This window comes from Nuphar pumila, chromosome 8, assembly GCF_984573655.1.
Source record: "Nuphar pumila chromosome 8, dmNupPumi1.hap1.1, whole genome shotgun sequence".
NCBI classification, from domain to species: Eukaryota; Viridiplantae; Streptophyta; class Magnoliopsida; order Nymphaeales; family Nymphaeaceae; genus Nuphar; species Nuphar pumila.
In genome coordinates this window covers 2,169,423-2,180,122 of record NC_143256.1, presented here as the reverse complement: position 1 = coordinate 2,180,122, position 10,700 = coordinate 2,169,423, and the positions used below count along the sequence as shown (strand labels likewise).

The 10,700-nt window shown below is 38.1% G+C and overlaps 1 protein-coding gene across 3 annotated transcripts; it reads right to left on the bottom strand.

Annotated features, from left to right (window-relative positions):
- Positions 1–241: 241 nt before the first annotated feature.
- Positions 242–8,558, bottom strand: LOC149829440 (ras-related protein Rab7-like). Of its 3 annotated transcripts, XM_090015942.1 has the most exons (7): positions 8,335–8,551; positions 8,190–8,216; positions 7,000–7,099; positions 6,628–6,774; positions 2,645–2,725; positions 2,424–2,569; positions 242–537 (listed from the first exon to the last, which is right to left on the bottom strand). In XM_090015942.1, the coding sequence occupies exons 1-7, from the start codon at positions 8,385–8,387 to the stop codon at positions 471–473; spliced, it is 621 nt and encodes a 206-aa protein (XP_089872068.1). In that variant the 5' UTR covers positions 8,388–8,551; the 3' UTR covers positions 242–470. The 3 variants fall into 3 exon arrangements, with proteins under 3 accessions (XP_089872068.1, XP_089872070.1, XP_089872069.1); XM_090015944.1 differs by lacking the exon at positions 2,645–2,725 and having other exon boundaries at positions 8,335–8,558; XM_090015943.1 differs by lacking the exons at positions 242–537; positions 2,424–2,569; positions 2,645–2,725 and adding an exon at positions 5,972–6,311 and having other exon boundaries at positions 8,335–8,558.
- Positions 8,559–10,700: the final 2,142 nt, after the last annotated feature.

The following is a 10,700-nucleotide window of genomic DNA, read 5'->3' as shown; positions in this document are numbered from 1 at the left end:
TCTAATCTGAGCTCCCCATCCTAGAAACTATTAGACCAGAATATACATGTTTGCCAGGATCTAAACCACCAATGTAAAAATCTGCTTCTAGTGGGGCACAAAAACCAAGCAGCTGACCTGACCTCTAACATCTCCTGTCCCACGGAATCAGATTCACTTACAACCAACAAGCGGTCTAGACATGAATCTCACAGAAAAAAAATAGAAATAAATTGGGGGACAGCCAGTATTACACACGAGGTTTCAAACAAAATTTACATGCGCTCTTCTATCCGTGTTACTGAAACAAACAAACAATCAAACTAACCAACCAACCTTGGCTTCAATGGTGAAGACTGAAATGCCACACTAGTTTAAGACTTTAGTGTCTACACCAATGGAACAAGAAAAAAGAAACACCAAACTAAAGTGATAAAGTGATCATCATTGACTCGGACCAGAAAAATGATACAGCCAATAAACAAAAGCAGTCAACAAGCACAACCTCCGCTTCGTGGCTCCGGTTCAGCAACTGGCCTTGGCACACTCTGGAAGTAACTGCAGACAAAAGGGTCAGGATCATGTCAATGAAAATTAAGAAGTTAATGCATCAACATTGGGAGGAAAAAAGGGGCAAACTTGTATTCCAATCGGAAGTTGGAAATCTAACATCAATCATCCAAAACCAAATCCTTGGTTAAGTGATTCAAACATGCATCTCAAAACCATTTCACACTATTATAATTCCATGGTGGTATGCATAGCCAGTCATGGAGCTACTTTGAGGCAATGATTTTTTAAACCTAACCATTTATTAGATGGATGACTTTTTTTCTCAATTTTCAATACTAAGTTGTGAACTTGAATGGTGAAGATATCAACAGTTCTATGCCATAAAATCTCAGATATCCTTTAGAAAAACTTCCTGAATTATCATCCATAAAGTCTCGATCATTTATAAAAAGGAAAATGAGCTGCAAAGCCCTCATAAGCATACTGAGCAATTGAACTACAAGTAAACAATTAGACCACTTTATATCGAAATAAGTACCCACTACCCAGTAATGCAGGTCTTCAACAATATATTGTCTCAAAGAAACCAACTCATGAAACCAGTATCTTTTTGCGAAGCATGCAGACTTGCATCGACTATCTAATAAAATCAGCTAGTCAGAAATTACACAGACAAAGACACTGATATATCACAGTTGACCAGTGAGTGAAGTTCAACACATAGGTCCCAAAACATCCAGTATATTGAACTTATCACATTTTTTCACAATAAATTTAGAGAAACAAAAATTTAACAAAAAATAATGAAATAATTTGAATTTACACTTTCTTAATTATCAAAATTTTGTAATAAATTTGTGGGTTTTAGTTTAAAAGTCTACATGAAGAGTTAAAGGTCATTATTGTAATTTGAACTTATTTCATTTGTTAAATTAAATTGAAATGTAAAACTTCAAAAGGTAATGCCAAGTGGAATTTACCAAACAAAGAATGAAACTTAAAAGGGAGGGAGGCCTTTTGATGGGGAACAGAGGCCCTCTCCTCCTTATTCACATCAATGTGGGACTAATCCACGTCTATCTAAATAAGAGCAGTACCCCTCTTTCCCCTTGCCTCACCAAAGGAAGAAAAAAGGAAGCCATATATTCAACGGCAACATCTCTCTCTCTCTCTCTCTCTCACACACACACACACACACAACAGTGTAAAGCCCATAGTTCTCTCTTCTCTCTTGGTAGAGGTGAGTCCCTTTGATTTCTGGCAATTGCCAAATGGGAAAATTGAGTGCTCCCTCTTTTATCAAGGGGTGAATCCCATGGTACATAAAAAATATACGTATAACTATAAATATACATATATATATATATATATATACATCTTACATTTTTCGTTTTGATAAGGTTTGTCCTTTTTGCTGAGATTCTCCTAAGATTTTGTTGAGAAAAACTTTTTTTTTTAAAATATCTCAAGATATTTCCTTGCTGAGAATATCCTGAGAATGATATGTGAGAATGGTTAACAAGTAGAAAGTCTCACTTGACCAAAACAGAGCTTGCATGGCTGTAGACAGTTCGCAATGGATCATGTCAAAGTTGGTTTAGAGATACACAAATCTGAAGGAAGACTGGTCCAAACTTTTCTCCTAACCATATCTTAAGTTGGCTCAATGACTTTAATCCCACTGTTTACACATCTAAAAACAGAAGGAAATACAGAGGCTTCATGATTGGAGTAGAACAAGGAACATGAAGAAGAAAAGTGCATTTTGCAACTTTGCCTTCCAATTAACAAAAATAATAGTTCAAGATAGTACGGGCATGCCAAATAAACAAATGATTACCAATTATGACCAAGCAGACAAAATCACAATTGAATTACTAAAAGGAATTTAGAATGGAAACAAAAGTGGAAACAATGAAAAGTCTACTTACATGTCTTGTGCACGATTGCTGGCAAGTGCATTTTTTGCTATACAGAAGAAGGCATCATCAACATTGATATCCTCTTTTGCAGATGTTTCAAAGTAGGGTATATTCCCCTTTGCGGCACACCAATCCTTAGCTTTTCTTTCAGATACCTAAATACATTCAGATTTGAATTGGTACACAAGTAAGAAGGCCAACATAGCACAGAGTATTATTAAATTACTTACCACTCTGCTGTTCCCGCCATCTATGTCAACCTTGTTCCCAAGCAAGATAAATGGAAATGTCTGAGGATCTGTTGGGCTTGCCTGCAATACACCTGTACCAATCAAGTAACTGCAGAAGTGCAGGACTCTGAAGCTTAAAATATCTGACCAACTTGGACTTAGTCTAACTAATTCTGGAAAATTTTATGATTAGGCACCAGCTGCAAAAATTTGCACAGAATAGCTTAAAGTCAGCTAGTTCCAAAGGTCCCAACTGATGCTAAATGCTCAAGCAAGTTGTGTAGAAGCACAAGCTTTGTCCCACAATCACAAACAGAATTAGTTGATACCAGATGAGAAACAAATGTCCCAAAAATGACAAAATTAGATGTAAGCTAAAGTAGGCCAAGCCACCTGAGGCTGTTCCCTTAATCTTTAATTAGCGACTGAAGGCAAAACTGTTGAATACTTATTTGATACAAGACAGATTTGGATAATGAATATAACTATAGAACAAAAACTTGACATTGTATCAAGAGGATAGTCACAGATATCGGCGATATTTTGAAAATATCGTGATATTATCGCTGTATTTTTCAGCAAATGATATTATAGGTACAACATTGCGATATTTTGAAAATATCGCCAGTTTGATAATATTGCGATATTAGCAATTATTGTTACTGTTTTTATTTATTTTCTACATCTTAAATGTGTTTTTCTTATTTATTTTGCATATTTTACTTATTTCTTTTATTATATATGTATTTATTATGTAAACATGTTATTTTCTTGCTTATTTTGGTTATTTTGATATATTTTTTATTATTTTAAGCCCCAAGATTTTCCTGAGATTTTTCCAAGATTTATCACCAAACCTATAATATCGCAACAAATAGCTACGCCCAGATATAGCCGATACCGATATTTGTGACCATGATCAAGAGCAAACAACAAAATATCATATTTCTAAAAGTTTACAAATGTGAGTACTAGTCAACATGGAAATTGGAAAACATACAGGCTAGTAATGTTTAAACAGCTACTCCTAAGTCCAGCATTCGTGAACCCCCAAAAAATGAATTCTTGAGAAAAACACGAAGAAAAAATAAAGGAATCCAAATTTTGTTCTTCATCTAATGAGCATAAAAGTCAAGAAGATTGAGAAAAAATATGTTGAATTTAATGTTGCAAGTTTGAATCAAATTCTGAAGTTTGTGCAAAAGATCTTTTGATGAATACCAGTCTTGCCAACATATTCTTGAAAAGTTCCATCATGTCAATAGCAGCAAGGAGTTTTGGTTGTAGATCTAGTAGAAATTTGTTAAATCCTTGTTCATCTAGACACTGAAATGCAATGCTGATATCTTTAAATATAACTTAAGTGGAAAGCATGGAAACAATTAAGAGGCTGATCAAAGATGGTTGTGAGGAATATCAGAGAAAGAATATGAACTACCAAAAGTAGATAGATAACAAACAGCAGACAAAGCATGGTAAAAATGTCAAGCAAAGGCAGCTAAATTCAAGGAAACATGCTCTAATTCTAGGAATACCAGGTAAAGCACACTAACCATTTCAACCATAAAGTTTCTGTCAGACTGGGTAAGATGTCTCAAAAGTCTTGCATACAGAAGCAGTAGGAAAACAAAAGGAAATGACCATTAAACAAGGGTCATATATGATAGAATGGACTTAGGCAACAGGCTAATTAGGTACACAAACACCAGAACTGCAACTATGCAGATATTAAGGTGGTTATTAGGGTGGGGTTTGGGTTGGTCTTGGACCCACAAGCGCTTGGCAGGCTTGGAAACGACCAGCCCAGCCTGAGCTCAGCCTAACCTGATAGGTGATCAGGCTAGGCCAGGGCCTATTAGCCATGAGGAAAAACATAAGCCCGAGCACAAGTATTTAACTCTGGCTATTACAGAAGTTTGGAACTAAGGTGTGAGCCCAACTCGGTCATCTACTTAACCAGGCCAAGGCATGGGTGTTAGCCGAACCTGATCCGGTAACTCAGTCTGATGTCAACCTTATCCATAAACCAAGGAAAAAAAAGTTTAAAATTTAAAGCATAATACCATCAGTCTCCTAGCACAGCAGATGTTTTCTAAGAGGCCTTGGTTACATTAGTATGGTCCGAAGGTTGCATCTAATTTGAATTCACTACTTCACCCACACTTACATGAATTTGAGGGCTATTCATGCAGACTGCAATAAGTTGGCATCTTTCATATATGGAAATCTTGAGCATTACCCTTCTCAGATGCTCAACTATGTGAAGACAATCCCAAAGCAGATTTCATTTGAAGTACACTCCACAAACTTCACCATGATCAAGAAGAATTACCAAAGTTATCGGAAGCTTCTTAGGTAGGTGGGAAGCGCGCTTCCCGGAAACTCTCTTCAGAAGCGTGATACTCCTCGCTTCCGAAACTTCATGGGATTCTTGATTCCCCCACGCTTCTTCTATGTTTCCCACACACATGGTATATGTTTCCTATATGCTTTTCTCATGTTTCTTTTCATGTTTTTCATGTATTTTCTCTCACACTTTCACTCACTTCCCATGTACTTTCTCTAAATTGGTAACCATCATTGTTAGATTTTAACAAAAATTTAGCTCTTTTATTGAAAAATCATGAAATATAAGAATAATCAATTTTATTTTACGTTTTATTTGCTTCTTGTTCAATTCCTATTCAGTTACCATATTGCTTCATTTTTTATTTATATTTCGCTTTCAAATTGATACTTCGCTTTCCGCTTCTTATAAATTTCAAAATACCTCGCTTCTCACTTCTCGCTTCCGCTTCCCGTATCGTTTCCCGCTTCCTAGTTTGGCAACCTTGAGAATTACTCATGTCTAGGGATGTAAACTGTTCGGATTCGGATTGGATGTGGCCAATACCAGATTCAACCAATCGGATTCTGCCTAAGCGGATTCAGGTTCGGATGGTGAAAAGCTCATACCAGATCAACTTTTTACATGTAATCAGATTTAGATATCCATCAAATCTGCATATCCATCGGATTAGGTAGCAAAAACCCAAAACCATATCTACATCTGATTATAATTGGATATGGTTTTGTCTTACGAAATCTGACTAAAAGAAGTCAGGTTCGGTCAGATATCAGAAAAAATCTGATCCATTGACATCCCTACTCATGTCAAATTGTTAACACACTATTCATTGTTGGCATGAATAAGCTGAAGGCGAGCATATCTCTAGACAGCTCAAACCTGAGATAGATTTATGTTGTAATGCTTACTGAATCCTGATGCAGAAGTTTTGTATGAACTGACACAATAATATTAAATATGGCAAAAGAAACCTAAGAGAATGAGATAAGATATTTGACTAAAGAGACTACTACAAAATTTCTGCTCAATTACAGAAGTTAGTTCAACAAAACATAACAAAGAATATAGATTTGTAACTTGTCACACATTGAAGTCACTTTTAGACAATTGGAACAATACAAGATTAGCCTGAAAATGGAGCAACAAATGAGATGTTCTGGATCCTGGCTTTTGGTGGAGTGCACTGTCGCGTTTTGCATTCATAAAATGCACAAAACTGCTGAACAGACTTTTCAAAGTGGAGTGAACAATATCAGGAGGAACACAATATTGTGTTTTATGTTCCTGAAATGCACAGAACTGCGTAATAGACTTTTCAAACTGGAGAGAACAATTAGATCCAATTTTGTGGGTCAAAAAATTTATCCAAGAACACAATCAGAGAGAAAAAATACGAGTACCAAAGCTACAAAAATGTCTACTTGTAGCTCTATGTCACAGATATTTTTTGGCTATTACATGAAAGCTTAAGCCACATTTTGTTACACCTACAAGAAAACAATTATCATTGTTTCATTTTTTTGTTCTTTCTCACTCTCTCTTTTCAAGCAGAATTCTTGGCTCCAGGTTACGCATGCACCATATCACATTCAAGTAATTACTTGTTATTTTAGTAGAACACAGAAAAGCATCCTACCTGATTAAGAAATTCCGTGTGCCAATTGTCAAGATTATCAAATGATTTCAGCACATTCACATCATATACAAGAACACAGCAATCTGCCCCTCTATAAAATGCAACTCCAAGACTTTGAAATCTCTCCTGTCCTGCTGTATCCCATATCTGCCGCAAATGCAGAACTTGAGTTAAAACTAAGGAAGAGAACTTCTCGCTAAAGGCATGTTTTGATGCACAAGCTTATCCAGATAAGTGGGAAAACCTGTATTCTGCAATACAATTTCCCAGCTTATCCTACTTTCCTGGATAAACAGAGAACCCAAGCACACCTAGTAAACATAAAATGGACAGGAATACAAAACACACGAAAAAAATATGCAGGTCACTCACTTGCAGTGTTACAAGCCTATCATCAATCTGAAGCTCCTTTGTAACAAAATCAGCACCAATTGTCGCCTTATATTGATGACTAAATCTCTTGTGCACATATCTTTTGATCAATTAAGTAGAGATATCATCCATACAAATAACTGAATATGCAACTCAAGATGTAACTTGAGAATTGAATAATAAATGAGTTGTAAAAGCTTGCCAACCATGTCCGAGAATAAGATTCTAAATCAATGTCCATTCTTGAGATCATAGAACCAATTTCAAACTGAAACAATACTTGGGTTATGCCGCAAATGAAAGTCTTTCAACACATGCTAAATCTGGCTAGTGATAAAAAAAACAATCAAAGTCAAGTTTGTCCATTAAGTTGACAATATGACATACTACAATCCATCACCGTATAAACAAGTGAGTTATGCAACTCAAGATGTAACTCGAGATCATGCCGATAATAGATGAGTTACAAAGCTCAGGAACCACGTCCCAGAAGAAGATTCTATTGACTAACCCCATTAAATCAACAACCAATTGTGATATCAAAGAACCAATATAAACTGAAACAAAATCTGGGTCATGCAACAATCGATCAGAATGTCAACACAAATGCTGAACCTAGCTAGCGAAGCAAAAACAACCGAAGTAAAGCCGGTCCAGTTGCTTCTTTCTGTGGATCGACTCTATAAGCATCAGCATTTCTCTTACTAGATACAAAAGTAAAAAACCAACACTGACAAGCCATTTCTCTTACGAAAATCTGCAATGACCGGTTTCATATCTCGATCAAGAAAACACAAATATAATCAAAATCAAGAATTAAGGAGGAAATCATGCAATTGAAATTGGAAACGGGGCCAAGATGGAATTTCCAGACAAAACAATGACAAAATCCCGGATTTAGAGGAAGAAATCATGCAATTAGCAATTGAAATTGGAAACGGGACCAAGATGGAATTTGCACACAAAACAATGACAAGTACAAAGAACAACAAAAATCCCGGATTCATTCCCTCCAACTCAACATATCCCCACAATCAAAATAAGAAAACAAGAACTCCTGAATACAATATCAAAAAACTAATTCACCATCAAATTTACTCCAAAAGTAAAAGAAACCCAGAATCATTGAATCCCCAAATCAAAGAATAAAGAAGAAGGGAGACCCAAAAGAAGCAAAACCAAGAGGATACTGATTCATCAACGAAGTCTTCCCAACCCTGCAAAAGAAAACAACCAATCCAACTCAGAACCAAAAAAAGGCGGTGGAAAACGAATCCCTAACAGTTGAGCAACTCGAGATCAACAACCCCACAAAAGAAAAAGAAAGAGGGTTACCCGCTATCGCCGAGGACGATGACTTTGAGCAGAGTTCTTCTGCGCATTGACATGGTGGTGTCAACGCAGAAGAACAAGAACGAGATTTCAACACTTGCTGTTGATCGCGGACGAAAATATGACGGAGAGAGAGAGAGAGGCCCCAATTAAAGGGTGCCAACCAATCTATCTTTTATCAAACCGCCCACGGGACCGGATTTAATTGTCGGCAGCTTTCCAGCATACTTGGACAGAGAGAGAGAGAGAGAGAGAGAAGGGTTTGAAAATTGAATGAGAGAGAAACCAGAGTGCGTTGGCACATCTCAGAACCTTCTAGAACGTGACATGCATTATGGTGACCTGTACAAGATCCGACCCGGTGAGTTTGGAATGTTGGTGCACTGGCTTAGGCTGAAACATAGCTCGGGCTCTGGTTCGGGCTCATGGATAGCTAGGGGTGGACATCGGGTCAGGTACCGGATAGCAGTCGAGTACTTGACCCAAGATGTGCTGAGTTTGCGATGCCTTGTGCAGTATGGAGGTTGAGAGATATAGGACCTAGCTTGGGTTGAGTGGTCTCGGGCCTGGTCTAGGTATGATGAAACATCAACTCAATGGGGTTTAACATGGGTGATGGTTCGTTTTTTTCACTGCTTAGGTTTGAAAGGTTTGACTTGACCCACCTAGAACTTAGCTCTATAAAACTGAGCTCGATCACAACATGACAAATGCTGAGTCAGGTTTTCGGTGGGCTAGGGGTTGGGTCTAGTTTATCGAGCCCTATCGGACATCATATCCGCTCAGCTCGATGTCTACCCCTATGACTGGTTCATTTTAGAAAAGTAGTGTTTTTTTATGTTGGGGACAACAAAATTGAACTTTGGATTATTGCTATTTATATATATATATATATCTTTTAAATAATACCTACACCCGCCTGGGTTGCCCAATTGGTGGGGGGTTTGGTGAGAAGGTGCTAATCCCTTCGTCCCAGGTAGGGATGGCAGTGGACCGGGGGAAAGCGGGGCCCCGCCCCGCCTCGCCCCGTTTGGACCGGGGATGAAGGGTATGAAACGGGGATGGAGGCGGGGATGAAGGTTAAAATCCATCCCGGAGGTGGAGGCGGGGATGGACATGCACTTTTCCCCGCCCCGTCCCCGTTTGAACCGGGGATGAAGGACATGAAACGGGGATGAAGGCGGGGATGGAGGATAAAATCCATTCCCGGCCGGGGATGGAGGCGGGGGTGGAGACCTTGTCCCCCGCCCCGCCCCACTGCCATCCCTAGTCCCAGGTTCTACTTTTACCGGGTGTACAGGTGCCTTTCATTGGTGTGCTTTGGCAGGGAATTTCGTCATAAAAAAAAAACTTTCATAAGCTTAATCGATCGCCCTTTGTTCGTATTCTGCTTGCCAAACCTACTTTACAAGTGGATTAGTTATGACCGTTCGGAAGTTGTCATTAGATACTCTCACTGATAGAAATCCCGAAGGAGAATCTAAGGACATTAGAGAACCTTTTATGTAGATTTTTTTTTTTTCAAAAAAAAAAAACCCTATTTCTCTCAATTACCCACCGCACATTGGCTGACCTCCTGTTGGTAAAACTCTTGAGGTATTTTGTTTTATGATTTTAATGGTATTTTGTAATGAAAATTTTTCCCAATAAAAAGCTCGAAAAAGCAGTCAAATTTCACATGCATAGAAAGCATAGCCGCATGAGCTGCCATCTGCCCCCACCAAATCACGAGTTGTATCAATTAGACACAAAAAGTATTTGAAATTTAAATGAGGATCCCCCCACCACGCCTTCCAAGGGCACATCTCGAAAGAAACTTGTCCAGGGTAAAAAAAAGTCGCATGCAACTTATGCAAATTTTTTGCCCTTATTTTTTTAGAGAATAACCTCATCAAAAGGAACTTTTTGAGGGAGAAACTTTTAACGTGTTTGATAGTGTGCAGATGGGCCCAAAAAAAAAAAGTTTTCTTTGAGGGGAGAAAAAATGGGCGCCATCAAACATGCCCTAAAGAATAATGAAAGCCCAGAGTTATGTCACAAGAACACAACAGAACGAAAAAGACACCAACACTGGGTTCCGCGTGGTTGATAGGAGCTATCAGTGCACGTCTCCCTATGGTGGGACGTTGCTGGTTCAAAACCCCAATGGTACATTAAATAACAAGTGGGGGGTCTGCCTAACCCCAGCTTGCCTTTGAAAACAAAAAAAAGAAAGAAAATGAGAAAAACCACTCCTGTAATTTCTCATTAAGAATAGTACATGAAATTAAATTAAATTGGAGAATCCTTATGCCATAAGGCGGAGAAGTAGAGAAGACCAATCTTATGGATCACTGCACAAAGTAGCTGAATGATGTGATCATGTGCAT

Coding starts and splice junctions, on each gene's coding strand:
- LOC149829440 (XM_090015942.1), bottom strand. CDS start 8,387: ATGTCAATGCGCAGAAGAACTCTGCTCAAAGTCATCGTCCTCGGCGAT. Junction 6,775..6,999: donor ATAGGCTTGTAACACTGCAA/GTGAGTGACCTG, acceptor CATTTGCGGCAG/ATATGGGATACAGCAGGACA. Junction 2,570..2,644: donor ATGGCGGGAACAGCAGAGTG/GTAAGTAATTTA, acceptor GAATGTATTTAG/GTATCTGAAAGAAAAGCTAA.